The 20,241-nt window shown below is 42.7% G+C and overlaps 1 protein-coding gene across 3 annotated transcripts in view; it reads left to right on the top strand.

Moving 5' to 3' along the window:
- The first annotated feature begins 2,971 nt into the window (after positions 1-2,971).
- STAC2 (SH3 and cysteine rich domain 2) overlaps positions 2,972-20,241 on the top strand; it is a 41,608-nt gene continuing 24,338 nt past the window's right edge. For all 3 annotated transcript variants that reach the window (XM_087918126.1, XM_087918127.1, XM_087918125.1), the window contains exon 1: positions 2,972-3,382. In XM_087918126.1, the coding sequence (XP_087774252.1) occupies positions 3,290-3,382 (93 nt within the window). In that variant the 5' untranslated portion in view covers positions 2,972-3,289. The remainder of the gene's footprint in view (positions 3,383-20,241) is intronic.

Below are 20,241 nucleotides of genomic sequence, written 5' to 3'. Positions count from 1 at the left end.
GAACACCCATTCTCCTCCTTCCTCTGACCTTCATCTCCACATCTCACAGTCTTAGCCACAATATCCAAAGAGGTCTTTGCTCTCACTCAGAAAGCCTGGCTGAAACCAGAAATGCAGAACAGCAAAAATGAATGAAAGCAAAGTAAGTTTCCCATAATTCTTCTTATTCTTAGGCCTAACGTACATTTTATGGCAGCACTATCCTGCCCTGACAACTGCAAGCTTCACCCTTGTTCATAATTGTCCTCATCCCCAATTCAGAAAGCCTTAAGCTGCCACTAAATGAACTAATGTAAAAATAGCGTTTTCCCCCTTAAGACAATTCTCTCACAATAACTCAGTTTGTAAAATATATTATTTTGGAGGTGAATCTTCAGCCTGGTGAGAGACTCCAGGCAAGAAGCATGCCTAGAAGTAGTACTTTTAACTTTACTGTAAGAATGCAACTGTATTTTCAGACTTGCCAGAATCTGACATGACTGAAAATACATCTTCCTTTCCACATACAATCCCAGAAATTAGAGATGGTCCCTTCTGAGATATATGCTTCTGCATTTTCAACTACCTCTTATTTGACCACTGTCTAGTTTGCCATTCTGCCTCTTGTCTCCCAATATCATAGTTCCACATATCAATACATGAGGTCAGGCAATCCATTGTAGCTATGTATTGGAGTTTGCAAAGATGTATTGGAGAGTGCGGGCACAACCTTCCCTTCTAATCACTAGGCAGCCTCCCTGCAGCCATTTTTGTCCCAACCCTTATCCTACCTGTTACAGAACATTTCCTGAGTTCCTTTTGTCACCATAACTTTTCCCATTTGTTCATTTTGAATCCTGTGCATGTTCTCTTAGATTGAAGAGAACATGCATGGGGAAGAAGAGACAAATTTGTGCAATCTCCTGTGAACAATATTTTGAAATGCCATCAAGACATCTATACTGTGGAGTATTGCAAATCCACTTTTCTTGTAGCAGCATCCAGAAAATTAAGAGGGCATTGAACTAGTTTATTATTCACTTATTCTCAATCTCCCCATAATCATCCAGTTGAGTTATTCATAGCACACACTTTTCTTAAATAAGAGATATAGGTTGTTACTGCACCTCTATAACTGTCTGGTTTGGTTCTGCAACCCAACAGGACAGACACAGACTTCAGAGGACAATTAGGACTGCAGAAAAAACAATTACTACCCACCTGCCTTCAATCGAGGACCTGTATACTGCACGAGTCAAAAAGAGGGCTGTGAAAACATTTGCAGACCCTCACATCCCGGACATAAACTGTTTCAACTCCTTCCCTCAAAATGACGCTATAGAGCACTGCACACAAGAACAATTAGACACAAGAACAGTTTTTTCCTGAATGCCATAACTCTGCTAAACAAATAATTCCCTCAACACGGGCCAACTATTTACAAAGTCTGTATTACTATTAATCTTCTCATCACTCCTTATCACCAATCCCCTCCCACTTGTGATTGTAGGACTGTAACTTTGTCACTTGTATCCTTACTATTTATACTGACTCTTTCCTAGTATGATTTGATTGCTGATTATACCCTACGACTATCATTAAGTGTTGTACGTTATGACTCTTGATTCTTAATGAATGCATCTTTTCTTTTATGTATACTGAGAGTATTTGCACCAAGACAAATTCCTTGTGTGTCCAATCACACTTGGCCAATAAAAGTATTCTATTCTATTTCTCGTCAGTTTCAATTTTCTCATAGGACCTAAGTACTTGGACAAGCACTGCAGACTTTGAGCTGTTTCTATGGCTTTCCACATACTTTTTATTATGTCATATTTTAAAAACCTAGTGATGACCCAATGTGAAATAGATGTTTGAATCTAACCAAGATCAACATGCTGGTGTGTTATGGCAGAAACTCATGTGTCAGGAGCTACATAAGTTTATAGGGCCAAAATTTGTTTTATGATACATATTTCATCCATTGATCCTCCTTATATGGCTGTGAATGCTCATGGGATAGGACAACCAGCTTAGAGAAATCCAAGCAGAATCCCGAAGATAGACACACTCTGATAGATGTTTTCCCTACAGACTTATCCTGTGCTGAAGGGGAATGGCAACAAATTTGGGGGAGAAAATTGATCATCTTACTTACAACTCACATCAGAACATCATGATGGTTTGGAATAGATGGGCAAAAGACATACTGGGGAATTAAGAATAAGAATTACAAATTTTATTTTGGTTCTGCCCACTGAAGGAACTGTGGATAGTATTTTACTCAGCTGTGAGGAATAGCCACACCCTAATTAGTGTTTTGTAACATCCTTATGTTGGCTTTCCATACCCCATCTTCAACAGCAAGGCATAAGGAATCCTCCCCAAAAGGGAGTAATGCTCCTCTTTCTTAAAGAGGAATCTCAGCCCAGGAAAGGCTGGTTTAACGGAGGAGTATCGCTTGGGAGATTCCTGCAAACTTTTCTAAGAGCATGAAGCTAACTTATGCAGACACAAGCATTCCAGGAGCTGAACAAATCAATGCCATACCTTGAAAAGGGAGAGAACTAAGAGCTTGCCTTCACTAGCATTTCTTAAGAATAAGGTACTCTTTTACCTTTGCTCCAAGCTGGAAACAAAGTTATATGCTAGACTCCTTGCATGGCCATGAAAGAAATTGCTACTTTGAGTGGAGAAAATCAAAGGATGTTACAGCTGAGACTGATAGCTCACTACTTCAAAAGGATGAAAGAGACAACTCTGAAAAGTGGGTGAGTGTCCATTTTGTTCTTTTAGATTTAGAATTTCACTCTCTCTTTGTAAACCAGTTATGACAAAGACAAGCTGCTCCTGAAAATCAAACTTGAAGAGCCCCCAGAGCGTAAAAGACTAGGAAGCTTCGCTTGCGCTAGTCAGAGGGGAGGGGAGAGGAGAGTAACTACGTGGGGTTGTAAATTCTGTTTAGATTTGCATAAAAGGGGAGGTCCGAGTGGTAAGGAGACTCATCAGCATCGGCTTCAGAGTGATTTAGAGTGAGGACCGTCTGTGGTCGCTTAAAAGAATAAGTCGGTTTTTTGCTTTCCTAAAAGGAAACTTAAAGTGGAAGGAGGAGGAGGAGAACCCGCAAAAATTATCCCGGGGGCGGGAGAATAAAGCTTCTCGGTCCATCGAGGAGGGAGAAGAGGCGGCTTTGGATTTAAGGTGGGAGAGGAGGGGCGGAAGAGCTCCAGTCCGCAACCCTTCCGGAGAACTGTGTTCATCTGCTTCAGCTCCGGACCCTCAGCTCAGCCGGACCCGTCCTAGGCGCACCATGACCGAAATTACCGAAAAGGAGAACGACCCCCAACACAGCACGGATGCGCAGCAGACCCCGAGCACCGGCTCCAGCCTGCAGGAAACAAAGGTAGCCATCTCCCTCCCTCCTCCCTCTCTCTAAACTAAGCGAGTTATTGATTGGCGCACTTTTTCAGCCGCCGTCTCCTCCTCCAGCGCAGCTCTCCTTTCCCAGGGCGACTCTCCGGATCGAGGAGGCAGCGAGCGCTTGTGATACCGTGGAGATGTTTTCTCCCTGGTTGTCTCCACAGAGCCTCTCGCCCATTCTTCAGCCCTGCCCCGCCCCGCCCCGCTCCATAACTAGTTCTCCACGAGCCCCGAGCGACCGCGTGGTTCCCCCTTGCCCGCTTCCTCCAGTCCCATCTTTTCAGCTCCGCGCTTCCTCCTTTTTCGCCCGCCTTTCCTCCCTGCAGTAGCCAAGCCGCGTGTCATCCTTCTGACTGGTTTCTTCACCACCGCAGTACTGTATAATCTGTTTGAAGTAAGCGGTAGCACGCTCTTGTTGCCCCTTCGCTAATCTGGCGCCCTCTAGATTGCGTTGGATGACCGGACTGATAGTCTGCAACCCACCTGGAGAGTGATGTATATCATTGCTAGATATTTCTGGGATTCCTCTTAGGAGGTGTGCATGTGGCATGGTGGGTTACAATTGTATGGGGTGGGCAGATGGGGGAAAGAGAAGAAAGAGATGTTTACCATCAAAAGACACTTCCGAATCTTCCCAGCCTGATTTTTCCCTTGATTAATCCTGAATCCTGGATATAGGAGCGGATATACATATTTATTGACATTTAAGTAAAGAAGCACTTTACTTTAAATATCTGAGTTAAGTATTTTCCATGTCCCATTTATAATCTGAAGGCCAAGTTGTAGGGCAGATAATTATATAGCTGACAGTAAGAGACACAGTAATGCAATAGTGTGATCTCTTTGAAGTTGGATTTTTAAAAACATAAAAAATTGTTGTATATCCCCATTGTCATTCTCCCCGCCTGATAGCCTTAATGTCCAATTTAAATGGTTAATAGGATTACCAAAAAAATCGTACGATACATACCTATTTGTGAGAATCTAAAATATCACTTCAGTGTTATCTGTGAAATAAGTGTAGGAAACTGAGGATAAGGGCACTGCCACTCAGTACACACACACACACACACACTCACAGGGACAGAGAGAGAAAGAGAAATTGGAGGAGATTGAATTTGAAAAGGTTACTATCTGGAAATCATAATATCTAATTCTGAAGGAGGGCAGTCTTGGGGAGAACAGGGGTATTGGAAAGTAGCAAAAATTAGCTCTGTGTGTGTGTGTGTGTGTGTGTGTGTGTCTGTTCACATGCATGTTTCAATGCAGCAGGGTGATTTATTACAATATGCTTTCATCATAGGCTTTGTGTTATAATAGTTGTGTTCTTTTGTGTCTTAGGAACATGCTTTGGAGGGGAGAAGGGGAAGAAGATGGGGAACAAAATTATTTTGCTATGGAGAAAAAAATGCTTGAACTATATCAGCAATTTATCGCAAGAGCAGCTAAGGAGGCCACTAGCAAAGCACCCAGTGGGTAGCAAAATGTTCTTTTTTTGCTGCTTATTTCCTAGATGCTTCTAGCATGCAGAATAACATTACTTCTGCACAAGGAGGCTCCACTAATTCAGTTGGCTAATTAGCCTATTCTCCCTTCATAAAAGTATGCATATTGTTCCTGTTGTTGTTGTTTTTTACATAGGTGATAACATTTCCAGTTTGAAGAAAGAACATGTGGCTAGTGCAATACTGAAAAGAAGTGTTGACTTCTCTAGAATTTAGTTTTGGCAGCCCAATGGTTACTCCCTCTCTGCTAGAGTGAAAATGCACTCAACGTCAACTCTTCTTTTTCCTGTTTTTACACTCCTGAGACCCGAAACCAAAAATAGACGTTAGGGACTGCTATACCTAGGAGAGTGTGGACTGAAAAGAAGCTTGGTACATATATTAGAAATGAGATTTAAAAGATTAACTTTTTCCAACCAAGCACTCTCCACGTATTCAGACTACAATTTCCATAACCCTCGGCTCTGTATGGCTGAGTACAATGTTTAACCTAACATACCTGGAAGGCCGAGGAATTTCCAAAGCCTGACCCATTATGATCAGTTATATGAATCTTCAGGTGCAGTCCAGAATCATGTGTCAAAATTTGGGTCGTGATAAAAGCAATAAGAATGTCAGTTATCAAAAATAAGGGGTGTTTTCAGCCCACACCAGTTGTTACTAATGTATGCTATGAGCTGGAATGTTGCAGGCTCTTTCTGCTGCCAGTTTAGAGCCCTGCTGATGTCAAAACTGTGACGTTGGTTGCTAATGCACGTAACATTTCGAGTGGGTTTAAAATTCTAGGCAACATGTGCAGTTCCAACAGTGATGCTGCAGGTTCCACCCCTGCCAAATTTGTACAACCAACAAAAGATGCCTCTGTGTGTGTGTGTGTGTGTGTGTGTGTGCAATTGTCTCTGGCATGCACAGCAGAATATGTTCCTACTTTACTCTGCAATTCCCTCACTAGGAAGTTACCTCTGTAAGGCAGGAGGCAGATTCAGTGCAATGCAGGTTCCCTGTCTAGGTGAAGAATCCCCACATAGAGTCTCTGAATTCTATGTAAGGTCTGGCACTTTTCCTCTCATATTATCAATTGCTTATCATTCTTTAGTCAACCTGCTGGGTGTCCACCACCAAATCTGTGGGGTGAGTCCACTGTTGCTTTAGAGGCTGACAGAAATGAAGGAAGACCTTATGTCCTGCGTTTTTCTGGACCACATTGCTTGTATCACACAACCCAAGAATTTTGGTTTGCCTAAGTTGGAATCATCTGAGTCTGACCTGCACCGGTGTCAGAAAATCCCACTGATGCCCCTCTCCTCCTTTAGCAGAAATGTAATTACCATTGTTGAGTAATTAACTATGTGCTGCCCTTTCATGGCACTTACAATCATTCTGCCTAATGGTACAGCCACCCACAATTTCAAGGACTAATAAGAAAAAGAGTCACATTTTTAATGCTTTTGTGATGGTGGGAGAATCATTGTCTATATGAAGGATGAAACTTATCAGTGGAATGGCACAACCTAGCTTTCTCCTTGATAGGCTATATTTCATAGCACAAAGAAGCTGATGGGAGTGTGTATTTGAAAAACACAGGGAAAGCCAGAAGAAATAATCAAGAATGCACCCTACTCATCCACAGGCAGACATGGTGCTCCTTAATTCCATTGTTTGGATGAAATTGAGTAGAAACAAGGGCAAGAGTCAGTAGGAATGTAAAGAATTATAATTGAATAAGGGACAAACATTACAATAAATTAGGGAAGACTTTCCCCCTACATTTTTTCTGATTAATCCCCGTTTCGTGAATCTGCTATTTCATTTCCATAAAAAGCAATGTAGAATGTGCCACCTGATTTTCCATTATGAAAGAAATCACAGCAGGGGAACGTGATAATTTTGAAGTGGGAAAAGTCGTGTTATAGGATGGGAGAGAGGAGAGTTAATTCAGGTGGTTTGTTTAAAGACACAGGTATATCTACTAAGTCTGTGAGTATTTGTGCACTAAGTTGTGCTTTTAGAGCAGCTTTTTCAAACTTGATACTTTCCATTTTCGAGGGCTCCCTGTTGGAGAACATCGATGTACATAACTATCATGTTCAAAAAGATCCCTTAAATACCACCCCAAGGCAAAACAAGAAAAAATATAACTGTTCATTTGATAGTTTTTCTTAGTGATACTTCTTAAAGATGTGCTAGCCTCAGGCCAAAATATTAGGCTGGCTTTGCAGAACTGTTTTGAACGATATACCTCCTTTCTTCTTTTCTCCCTAATTTCCCTCCCATTTTTAAGACTTTTCTTTGGTCAAGCCAGTTGCTTAGCCAACAGCCTATCTATGGATTTGGTTGTAAATCCAAGGAAGGAGCTCTGGGTTTTATTTTATTGGGAGGAGACAGTTCAGCAGCCCAAAAAATCTCTCTACTGGAACTAAAGTGATTAAGCACCCAAATATTCCTGATGTTACAAAAATTAGCTTTTCCCATCTCCAGGGGAGGCAGTTTGGCATTATATAAACTTGATGGAATTTTCTTTAGGATTCTTTAGGAAACTTTGAAAATATGGTGCTTTGTTTGCTTCCTCCCTAAAAAACGAATTTTCCCATCTTTTTAAAATTTTATTTAAGGACAAGATATCTCATCAGAACAGGCATAGTACATAAAGGTCCTGCACATTTATGATATGTTTAGGAAATCTGATGTTTTTTACAACAGCATATTGACTAGGATGAAAGACTCAGTTGAGCAGAGATTTCTGCTGATCTGTACACCCCCCACCAATTCTGATTATAGGAAGACTTATAAACAAATGTCTGTCAAATTCCAGCACAATTACAGTAATTTACTTTTGAGAAGGGGGTGGGGTTGTAGAGGTTAAAGGAGTTGTGTAATAATTGCCTGTTCTCAACATATAATAAAGTTCCAGGACATTTCCACACCGTTTTGCTTTAGATCTAAATTAATTTGAATTATAGTCTCTTTCCTGGAGTGAAATTGATTTATTCCTGACTTTATTCCTGATTTATTCCAGTTTATTGGAAACCACTGAAAACTGGCACTTCCCTTTGAACTGTTATTATTCTGCAAATCTCATAGACAATCTGCTTTCTATTTGGCAGGAGGACCCTGAATCCAGGGCATAAACTGCCATTATGGTTACATGTCCAAGGGTCTTATTCCTCAAGCTTTCCTCTCTCCTTATTGCCTCCCCCATCATAGAAGTGGTGAAATTTCAACAGTAAAAACCTTGGGGGATGGAATCCCTCCACAGGCTCCTTCTCAGTGTTTATTCTGATGGTGTAGATTTGATCTTGGCAAGGTGTTGCCTGTTATCTTGTTGCAGCACCATGAAAGATTTTAAAAAGGATAATCAGCACTTCGAATTGGATCTGGAAACCGACCAGTAGCCCATGCAGGGTGGATATTCTGCCCTGTTCTGATGGGTTTGTCTTGTCAGGAGCCTAGCCACTTCACTGTGAATTAGCTGTAGCTATTGAGATCTCTCCAAAAGCAGCACCACATAGAGTATATCGCAATGGGTCTAACAATGCGTCATCATTGCCAAGCCATTTGGTTAAGGTAGGATTGTAACAAGTGCAGCTGTCGGAGGAGCAAAGGCTCCTGGCTATGGTTTCGGGCTCCTATTTCAGCAGAAGCCATGAATCCATACAGTTAGTCCTTGCTTATCAACTATTTGTTCAATGACTATTGGAAATTACAAGGGTGTTGAAAAAAAATCGTTTTATTGCCGCTTTAAACCCTTTGAGGCATCTTTCTATCATGTGATTGCCATTACAATCAGCGCACAAAGTCCTGTGCCTGATCTATGTTTTTTCTTGCAGAGCAGAGAAATTGAAGAAAAGGGAATTGCAAAAAAGAAAGTTGTTAACTTCTACACACCAAAAGCAATATGATGGTACTAATGGCCCGGTAGCCATGGGACACTATGTAAATAGCTTATAGCATGCTCTTGAAATCCCTTCTTCAATCTCTCTGCTCTGAGGCAGCCTGGGGTGGGAGAGTCAAAGACAAAAGTGATTTCTATAGGCACTCTCTCCTTTGTCTGCCCTCTTGTCCCCATTCAGCCTCCCTCTCCCTGCCCCCAAAGAGAGACTGGAGAGGGAATTCAAGAGAATAAGCTGCTTGTTCTGCTACATTTGAAAGCAATACAATCACACCAGTAACGGGAAAGGATCACACAAAGAAGATAACTGATTTCAGAAATTTTTCTCCCTCCTTCTTATCCCCCAGAGAGATTGGAGAGAAAGGGATTTCAAAAACGTAAGCTGTTCATGTAGCGTGCTTGTGACGTCCAGCCCTGGGCTGCAGCGTGGTCACGCTGCTTTAGATATGTACAAGTCAGCATGTGGCCACTTGAGCATTGTATAGAGTGGCCGAATGGTTAGGAAACAAATGGAAGCCAAAAATTGACTGAGTAGTTTTGTATGTTTTCAGTCAGAAACAACAGTTATGGTCATGTGATTTCTGCCTAGTGACCACCTCACTCAGAAGTGGAATTGCACATCCCAATACAGTCACTAAGCAAGGACTACCTTTAAAAACCCCAGTTCATGCACCAAGTCCTTGAAAAGGAATAGTACCCTGTCAAGAGTATCTACCAGGTTAAAAAAAATGCCATGATGATTGTTGGCACCAAACATCTCAGTTTTGGCAGAATTTATTCTTTTTCCCCCATTTGTTTCCAATCCTGCCCAAGCACTAATTTAGGGTTTCCATATGTGCTTTGTGCAGTGTCAGAAAGCCATTTGTCCCTAAGTCTAGGACTGTCCTTGATACCTTTTCAGATAATAAATGAAGAGCCTGGTTAATCCTGCTTTTATTAATTTGGAGAGAACAAGTATCGTTACCTTCAGCCTAAAACTCATATCGCCAAATCCTAGAAAATATTTACCTAATGCATCTCTGATTATTTATTCAGAAGAGATTCTAATCATCATCTCTGATGAGATCTGATTTAATTTGAACGTTAGACCAGGAATGCATTCATGAAAGATTTAGATTCCTTAACAACAAGATGTGAGAAGAGTTTTACTGGTCAAGAACTACCTTTAATCATCTGTTTCCAAGCAAGGGCTGCATTCAGATTGGAACCAAAACCAGGATGTAATTGTGGCCTGGGCATAAAAGTAATGGAGCTGAATCATTTGTGATGTATATTCCTTACAAGCTTCACCTAGTGTGTTGGCTGCATTTTTTTATGAGTAATGTCCCAAATTCTCTGGGGAACTTTGTGTGTAATTGCAAATTATGAATTGTCCAGTTTGTTTCAGAGCAATTGTAGGTTAAATATGCTTGGACTTGAGAAGACTTGTGTTTGGTCCTCTTCTGGTGAAGAAGTATTGGGGGTGATGTTAACAAAAATTACGGTTGTAAGCAGAGGTGGCATTCAGCAGGTTCTGACCACTTCTGGAGAACCAGTAGTAGAAATTTTGAGTAGTTCAGAGAACCGGCAAATCCCACCTCTGACTGGAGATTTTACAGTATCCTGCTGCTGCCATGCCCACCAAACAGGTAGTAAACAAAAATTAATCCCACCACTGGTTGTAAAATGATATTTAAAAGAACTTGAATGAACACAATAGGAGTTATCTACCTTAGTCTGTTCCCCTTGCAGTTAATTCTCTTTCCCTCTCCAGCTTTCCCTTGTTATCTTCTATGAATGGATCATTTCAAAAAGTGGAACTAGAAATTAAAAGAGAAAGAAGAACTAAAGTTGGAGATTTTGATTTTGTTAAGAGCGGATAGCTGAACTATAGGAGTTGCTGCAATCAGATATATCTATTAATTTAAATTGCTTTAAAAAGGATTGGACGAAGGTGTGTAGGATCCGGCAGTTTGTCAATAATATTCATTTACAAATCCAGGATCATATCTTAATACAAGATGACCACACACAACAGCAGAAGAAGGGTATTGATCACTAGATTATGTTAGTTTTTTGAATGCACCTGGTTGGATATTACATGGCACAACACTGACCTAGCGGCCTGAATCAACGGCATCTTTTCTTACAGTTTTGCCAGAAAAAAAGGAAGGAGAAGGGAGCTTGGAGAAGATGACAAATCTTAACAGCAGCTGTCAGTGCCAAGGAAGCTCCTGTAGAATCTTGCATCTCAGGAACATTTATTGTACAAGAGACTTAAAGCCAGTAAACTGGACTGTTGGTGCACTGTGCTTAAAAGCCCAGGCTACTGCTAAAAGAAATTAAAATCACTTGTCAGTTCTGAAAGAGCTTGGGGCACAGTCACAGGGAAAATGGCAGCCTGAACATTGGCAGCCTTCACTGAGTGGTTGGCACCAAACAGGACCATGGCCAAGATCCAGGTTCCAGAGCTATCTTCCAGAATCTTTTGCTTGCAGTAGGGATGAACTTACTCTTGCATGCTGGCCAAGGCAAAGCAGCCTTGGATTTAGTTCTCTTCCTTTCCCTTCCCAAAATGACTGCACTTGCACTTTTTTTCCTGCAAGGTGTCATGCTGGATGTCCAGGTGAAAACTGTCTGTCTATTCCAAGCAGCTAGAGCAGGCTGGTCTTCCCTTGTGAGGTGCCATGGTTTTTTCAAAAAGTACAAGTGACATTTTATCCAGGCTGACAGGAGAAGAAGAGCAGGCCATGGCATTCCCATAAAGAAGACCAGGAAAAGCTAGCTTTGTTTTCAGAGCCATCCTTTCTCAGTATATCACCTTCCTTATTGTAGAGCAGGGGTGTCAAACTCAAGGCCCATGGGCCAGATGTAGCCGGTGGGGTGCTTAGACCTAGCACGGGGGCCTGCCATGAAAACAACAAAGGACTGCCATGCGCAGAATCCCCGAGTTCTATTTTTCTTGACAGAGGGTTGCAGGAGGCCATCACGGCTGAAAATGGAACCTGGGCTCCGTTTTTGCTAACAGGCCATAGTAGCCGAAAATGGAGCTTCAATAAGTGATGTAGAACTGGCCACGCCCCCCCGGCCACGCCCCTGCCCCCCCCCAAGGTCAGACTCAATCCTGATGTGACCCTAAATGAAATCAAGTTTGACACCGCTGTTGTAGAGGAAGAATTGTGAATAGATACAGGAACATGGAATTGGGGCAGAGTCAAGCTAAGCCTTCTGGACATTATTGATTGGAGCATACCATGGGCATTTTAAATTTTATATGATGCAAGAACTGAGTCAAGGTTCAAACTCTCCTTGCCTCCAATCATCATTTGGAATTTTCACTTTGGTGGGATTTACTCACAAATTTGCTACAGTGGCATAAAATCTCAACGGTTTCTGTCATGCCAGCTTAGGGAAAGAACAAGCATTTAACTTTTATTATGAGAAAGAAGAAAATTAAAAGATGTACATAGAGGTTCTGGTGTCTCTGTTACCTACATATTGTAATTGTTATATGTATAAGAACTTGTGTAAGTGTGAGAAGGACTTTTTCTTTTCATTGTTTTTCTGATTTAGACAACATCTGCAGCTTGTTTATGAAAGCCGAGGGATTCTGTTGTTTAAAGCCCATCACTTATTTATTTGTTTGTTTATCGAATTTGCATGGCTGCCCAACTGCATAATGTCTCAGGGCTGTATCTCTTATTAAGACAGGTTGCAAGAATAAAAAAACAGAAAAGAGCAATGAACATCCAGGAAAAGCAAAAACAAGCACACCCCTTTAACATAAAACCATCTCTATTACCCAGACCAGACCAAGGCCTGGGGAAAAGCTAGGTTTAAACGAGTAGGGATTATATTGATTTCAGAGGTGTGGAGAAGTGCTGTTGCAAAGACCACATGGTGCAACAAAGAAGGCCTGTTTCTTGGATTCAGCTCAGGTTATGAAAGTTTCTGGTTCTGCATAATGCAAATACTCTCAGGCACTTGATGTTGCTCCGGTTGAGCCTGTGTCTGTTCTTCCCCCATCCAGACCCTAGTCACTGTCAAGACCTTGACAGCAGTGATTTCGTTAGACTGGGGTTAAGCTACACAATCAGGTATGATCTGTGTATTGATGACGACCCCAAACAGGTGGATGTTCTCATCCAATGGTCTCATATAGATATTGAAAAGGAGGGGAAGAGTGCTGAGCCTGTTGAATCCTGCACATCAGAGGCTTTGCACTCAGTCTCTACTCCCACCCACCCCAATTCCGTCACCTACTGGAACCAATTACTGGGAAAGAACCACCATAACATTTCTAATCCCTAGAGGCCACCCAGAAGAATACTGTGTTTGACGGTATTAAAAGCTTCTGAGAGATTGAGAAGAACTACATGGTTTCACTACTTTATTCTGTCTCTACCAAAAGCTGTCAACAACTGTGTGACCACTGTTTTTCTCAATACTGTGTCTGAAACTGTCTAAAAGTTGTCTAGATAATATAAGGCCCTCTGAATATATAAGGTGGCTGGCTGAACCAAGGTGTCTAGAGCAGGGGTGGGCAAACTTCTTGGCTTAGGGGCCTCATTGACTTTTAAAATTTGACAGACAGGCTGGGTCAGCACAAGATACGATACATATAAAAAAACTGCATTTGTTAACAGTTCCCCTTTTCAAAGCGAGAGGAGGAAAGAGTTTTGTTTTTTAAGCGGGAGAGAAGCCTGCCGTACTCGTGGTAGGAAAAATAACTATTTTTTTCTCCGAGACACCCTCCAAAACTCAAGTTTGGCATAGTTAAATTCACACAACATGGATAGATAGATAGATAGATAGATAGATAGATAGATAGATAGATTCTTCCGCTACGAATAAACGACTGTGTTTGTGTGTGTGTGTGTATGAATGTACCCCTTCAGCTTATACAAGTTGGCCATTTATAAGATAAAAAATAAATAAACGCCCACCCCCCAAAACATAACTCCTCCAGTGCCCACGGATAAACTCTGAACCACCAATTAGTAGCATGGCTGACCCTCCCTCTTGAACCAACGTCGAATTGGGGGGAGCAGACCGGCCTTCAGTCTCTTGCGAGAAACTGCTGGCTAACCCTGCAAACCGCTTGCCAAGGTGTGTGTGTGTGTGTGGACTTTCGCCTGCCTTCCCCCCCGCCCGCCCAGTGCCCATCCCGCCGCCGCTTTTGCTGTTAAACCACGAGCCCTCCCGGGCGCTTGGGAAGCCCACTCAGCAGGAAACATCTGCGCGCCTCTCCCAGGACCTGCCCACTCCACCCAGCCTCCCCTCCCGGCTTACCTTGAAGGCCACGGGGAGGGTCTTGTTGCATCTCCAGTGGGAAGGCAGCACTGAGCACAAGAAGTTGGGGCTGTCGGTCCTCACCAGTTCTTCCGGATGATCGGCCAGGACGTCCACCACCGAGCGCACCTCAGTCTGGCTGCGGGGTCCCGGGACCGGCACGCTGAGGGCGCCGCTGTTCTCTCCCATCTTACTGCAGGGGAAGGCCATGGAGGGAGGTGTGAAGCGCCTGCTGGTGCTCAGGTCTAAGGGGAATACGCATCACAACAGCAGGCATTAGGGGAGGAAGGAGGCGGCAGCGGAGCTGCTGCTGTTGCTGCTGCTGGCCGAGAGGTGAGGCAAAGGCGCGCTCAGGGCGCAGCAAGCCAGATGCCCAAGAGCGCACAGTGGGCTGCTCCGAAGGGAGAAAACCGCCCCAGCCCCCCCGTGTGCCACTGCCAGTCCTGGCTGCTCCAGCCGCCAGTTGCTCCTTGGGGCGCAACTCTTCCCGGGGCCCCATTGCACTTCTCGTGCTCCTCGCCGCCGGCGGTGCTCGGAGCTCAGGCACCTCGGCGGGGGGGGGATTCCCCGAGACCAAGAGATCTGAGCCGGCCGCTGCAGCTCTGACACGCCTCCTCCCACTGCTTGGCTTCGCCATCCCGTGGCGCTGGGTTCCGGAGCGCAGCCCCAAGGTCTGCCGGCCGCAGTGGGGAGCCCGGAGGCACTCAGCAGGTGGTTGGCCGAACCCCAGAGCACTCCTTTGGTACCACCTCCTGCGCCCCCTTCCAAATCAAATGCGGCTCAGGCGAAATCAAGCTGGGCTCCGTTGGTTGCGGCCGCGAGGGCAGCGCTTGGGGCTCCTTCTCCTGCAGTCATGATGGAGGGGTGGGGAGGCGAGCCAGCAGCATCCCGTGCTCCTCCCAGCTCGGCGGCTTCTCTCCCCGCGAAGGGACTGCAGCGAGACCTCAACAGGTTTCAGCTCTCTTCGCTCCGCCGGGCTCCTGCCCCCGTTTCTTGCTCCGCCTGACAAGCCCGCCAGGCACCCTGCTCGCTCTCCGCCACCCGCCCTCAGCCACCTCCTCTCGACGCGTCTGAAAGCAGCCAAAAAGTGGCTGCGGTTACATACGGACCAATCTTTGGCGGGCCAGATTAAAAAGACCAATGGGCCGGATGTGGCCCGCGGGCCATAGTTTGCCCATCCCTGGTCTAGAGTGTTGGCTCAGGCAATAGCGTCTTGAAAAGAGGACATACCATTATTTCCTTCAAGGCAAGTAGAACCACATCCCTTTCAGTGTGCCTTTCAATTCTACGAAGAACTATAGCATCTAATGAAGTTCAATGCTTAAGAAGAGAATTTACTATCCAGGAAGAGGAAAAGGGAGAAGTTGAATGAGGGTAGCCCAAAGAAAGGTTGCTGCTTCCTATATTTGGGTGTGTGATGCTGTCTGTAAGGTGGAGGGAGAGAAAACCAGCATCTTACTGAATTTAATCCAAGCTTGAATCAGAAATCCCTTTAAATAAAAATGTCTTCCAAGAGAGGATAGTTGTCTGTAAAGGAGTATTTGGGCATCTTTAGGGGTCGTGAAGAAAAAGAGGGGTGGGTGTGACAAAGACAGGGACAAAAGCCGAGCTACTTGTCTTCATTGAATCTTCCTTACTGCCTCATTTATAGACCTTGGCTAATGTGCCAGGCTGTGTGTCTTCTGTGAGCATGTATAACATATAACACATGCCTATTTCAAGCATCTTATCTTGTTGTAGGTCTCAGTGGGGATAATGGAAGGAAGCATGGCTTTATTTTCAGTGTTCTTAGCTACCAAAAATAGACCCAGCACCCACTCTAAACTAGTTTGATGTCTTGTAAGATCAAATTAAATTGGATGTTGGAGATGCTTCATTATATCGTCCTTCTCTCTTCATTTCTTGTAAGATCAGTCAAGTGGGGAAGCAAATTTGATCACGACTCCAGTATTGGAGAAGACTATTTTAGTTGTTTCCCTTATTCCAGCTTATTCCCACCTGATTCTCTGTAAAGAAAAGGTGCCAAAGTGTCTTTTTTTTATGAAATACTTCAGGTAATTCGGGAAGAAGTAAAACATAATAGTAAGTTAGGGCCTTAACCAAGTGACTTATCTTCTCCTGCTTGGACTGTTGCATTGTACTTTACCCAAGGCTGCCTTAGAAGACTTGTCAGAGACTGCAGGTGGGACAGAATGCAGCAGCCTGATTGTTAGCCATTGGGAATTCCTATAACCATGGGTTACTGCACACTGCACTGGTTACCAACAGGTTTCCAGATAAAATTCAAAATTTTGACCTAAAAAGTTCTATGTTGCTTGGCTCAAAGTAGCTAAGGGAGCGCTACCTACCCTCCCATCTAAAAGTTGTCTGGGAAAGGTTGGAGATAAAACTTTTAAAGTATGGGTATAGTCTCCTCCAGAGAATTGAATGGGCCCAACTTGCTAGCATTCAGAGAACAACTTAAATTATTCTGTTCTGCAACGTGTTTGCATTGTGATTGATACTTCAGTGATAAGGATCCTAACTGGTTGCTATGTAGGTGTACAGGTAACTTTTAAAGCATTTTGTTTTTGTTGCATGACTGTAGCTATTTTATTGTTTTGTGATTTTATTTATACATCAAGAGCAATGTACAGTGACATAGCATGTAGAATAATGACAAGGGGGAATACTTGACAGCAAATAATATGATTAGACTTTTTTTTTGCCATTGCTTACTTAAAACTGGGCAAAGATTCTGCCGGGCAAAACAATTTTGAGAGAATCCCCAATTTTGGGCATCTTGGCTGGAAAGATTCTTATCTCAAATACTGTGCTTGCTTGCGATATTTCTAACCCAATAGACCCAAAGCAAGGTATGAGAAATAGATGAGGTTCCTATTCTGGCTCACATACAAAAGATGACTCTTACCTTATTTTGATCCCAGGGCATTTAAACTAGAGAGGCACAATCTAAGAATTCAAGCTATGTATCCTCCCCCCAAATATAGACCCTCCATAGGTTGGCAATGAATTGTACTTTAGAATATCACAGAAGAGAATATTTATTATGTGCAAGGAAAATAAAGTTGAACTTCAAATTAAATGTAGAATTTACCTAGCTCTAAAACATATTTGTTCTGGCTTCTCCTGTTTGTTTATGTGCAGCCCCTGGCACATTAATCAAAATCTTGATGAAGCTTTTAGTCGTGGATTTCACCAGAAATAATCCAATTTGCACACCAGTTTTGAACAGGGAAGTGCAATCCATTCTGGGCTAAAGATGGAAAGTCTCCAGTCCAAATAATCACAACTATTTGCTTTTGATCCTGAGTCTATTCCTCCCTTTGTACATACCCCTTCAAAATCCCCATTTATGCTTTTTCCAAAATGCTCCCCTTGGATTGAGTTTGAATGGAAGTTGGCATCCAGCACAATGATACAATCAGTTAAATATCAGTCTGGCTGAATTTGTTCTATTCAGCCCAACGGGAACTGCAGTTGGTACCAATTTAAATTTCTCCAGGCTAGCTTCAAGCCTAGCCATTGAGAATGCTATATAATAATTCAACTTGAAGACAACAACATGATTGGTCAAACCATTTCAGTTTTTTCCTATTGCTGCTCTACTGGAGCAAATTCTAACAGAAATAATTGTAAACTGCAAGCACCACTTTCCAAACTGTGACTCCCCCCTCCTCCCCTTATCTAATGAGGTTTCTTCTCTGAATAAAACTGCTGTTCGTTTACCTTCATCATTCAAAAGATAGCAGGTCTAGACTTCCAATATTTCCATGATTTGGTTAGATCAAAATGAGAATAACAATTGAGCATTATCTGTATAAAATCCAGCCCATTCCTTAACAGAAAGCAGGTGCAGATTCTAGTGTGATGTGCATTCTGAATCCATTACTAGGTTGGCACATTTCACTAAACACTATGATTTGCTTACTATTATCTAAATGTATGTCAACTTTGTCACTATGATTTGCAACCAGTGGTCTGTGTCTTAGTGTGAGATATAATCCCACCAATACGATAGGTGGTGGCAACCATGAATATCAGTGGAGAAGGAGAGAGATAGTTAAAGACATCCCCAGAGTTGCGAACTTGTGAATTGGTTCTTGAAGCATCTGGAGGATATGTAGCGTTGGAAGCAATAAGAACAGTTGAAAGTTAAACATTGTACATCATTTCATAAATATGGGGGAAGGACGGTTTCTGAAAAGGTTAGGAGCTGAGTCGCCAATGAGACTTATATTTGCTAAGCTGTTTTCACAGCAGCTGCGTTAAAAATAGCTTGAGCTGCCTGTCAAGAAATATTAGCCTTTTTTATAGTGTCTTGGCAGGTTCTTTGAATGTTGCAGAGGGCAAAAAACTGAGAAATGGCAGTTTGAGCAGGAACCTTGAATCTGCTCTTTTGAACATCTGTTTAAAACAACAGAGAGGCTGGGTGAAGGGGAACGCCTCACCCTCTCTTGGCATAATCCCTCCCACTGGGTGCTCCACAAACGTGTGGGGGCCACAATTCCTATAACACCGACTTTGCATACTGGCTGTATATGCTGGAAGTTGTGATCCCAATATGCTATAGTTCAGGGGTCCCTAAACTTGGCAACTTTTAAGACTTGTCAACTTCCAATTTGAAGTCCACAAAAGTCTTAAAAGTTGCCAAGTTTGGAGATTTCTGCTATAATTGGAGGGGAACAAGGAGGGAAGACATGACAGTAATGATGAACCTCTCTCTGCTGGCATACCACCCCACCCAAACAAAAAAAAAAACAATTCTTTGCATATTCATCTGTTTTTAAAAAAAATAAAGTTTGATTGTGTGTGATCCCCAGGATCTGCCATGTGCCTCTTATCTTCAGGTCCTGTTATTTTTCTGTTGACAGACTCCTGTGGCCTATCAAAGGCAGCTCTAGAGCCTTCATTCTTGAAGTGGCTTCAGAGAATGCTCTTCCATAGTCCTTGCAACCTCCAAAAACAGGGTGAAAGCATGCCCGTTCTTGCACAACTTCTGGAAGATCCAGAGGCTACCCCAGAGCATGCTTCATTTTAGTGGCTTTCATTTTTCCACTCTAATAACCCTTTCAGATATTAAATAACCAAAGAACATAAAAGCACCTTCTTGGGTTCTATAAATTACAAGGTGTCATGATGTCATTCTGCAAATGATAGAGTTACGTCATTTGTAAAGTCATGTATTTTACTTTGTGGTCTACGTGCCATTTGTCCTGCGTGGCTTTTTTTGCAGATACCAATGGGAGCAGCAAGTTCTTCTGCCTGAAGAACTTTTAACTCCTTACACCCACCCACCCCACTACAAGAATTTCTCCCCCAGTATCTTGAAAAAAGTACCCAGGAACAATTAAGGCAAAATAAAGAGACAACTCAGTCCTGGGGATGGAGAAGATGTGAGAATGAAATTCTGCCTTGAGTTGGCTTGATATGAGAGGGTGGCAGAGGGAAGCTTTCGAGATTCTGTTGTTATATCCTACAACAGTAATAGCATTTCTGGAATCCTTGCACTGTTCGTTTCCTTACCTAGCATGCTTCAAAAGATTGGTATACTCAAGGTTAGCTACGATCAGCTTTCTGCTTGTTCCATTCTCCTTGCTTTCTTTTTCTTTTTAACTGATCCAGTTTCTTTTGTATTATTTTATGACATTACAGCAGCTGAAACACATTTAATAAATGAAAGTTTCTGCATTCCATCCTTGAAAAGGCTTTCTTTACTCCATTTACATATACTAGAATAATATTGCAAATATAAGAGCAGTGATGTTTATCAGAGGAGGAAAGGAAATGAAGCAAAATTGACTACAGGTAGTCCTTGACTTACCAGCACAATTGGAATCAGAACTTCCATTACAAAGCAATGATCATTAAGTGAATGACATGGTGGTTATGTGAATCGAGCATTGACTTTTCTTGTTGAAAACCCACTGAAATAGTCATGAATGGCTAACATGTGACTTGGGCCCTACAACTATCCTAAATACATACTTGTCGCCAAGCACCCAAATTTTTATCACATGACCACAAGGATACTTCATCACCATATCATCTGTGGGGTAGGTTCACATATGTTCATAAACATGCATGAATAATTTTAAGCTATACTGCAGTGTCCTAGTTAATTTAAAAAAACTCTGTACTTTTCAGTTTTACTATGGTTTTATCAGCTGCTTATAG

The sequence above is a fragment of the Pseudonaja textilis genome, chromosome Z (genome assembly GCF_049901715.1).
Source record: "Pseudonaja textilis isolate UNSWEBS1 chromosome Z, rPseTex1.2, whole genome shotgun sequence".
Taxonomy (NCBI): Eukaryota; Metazoa; Chordata; class Lepidosauria; order Squamata; family Elapidae; genus Pseudonaja; species Pseudonaja textilis.
This window is presented reverse-complemented; position numbering and strand designations above follow the sequence as displayed.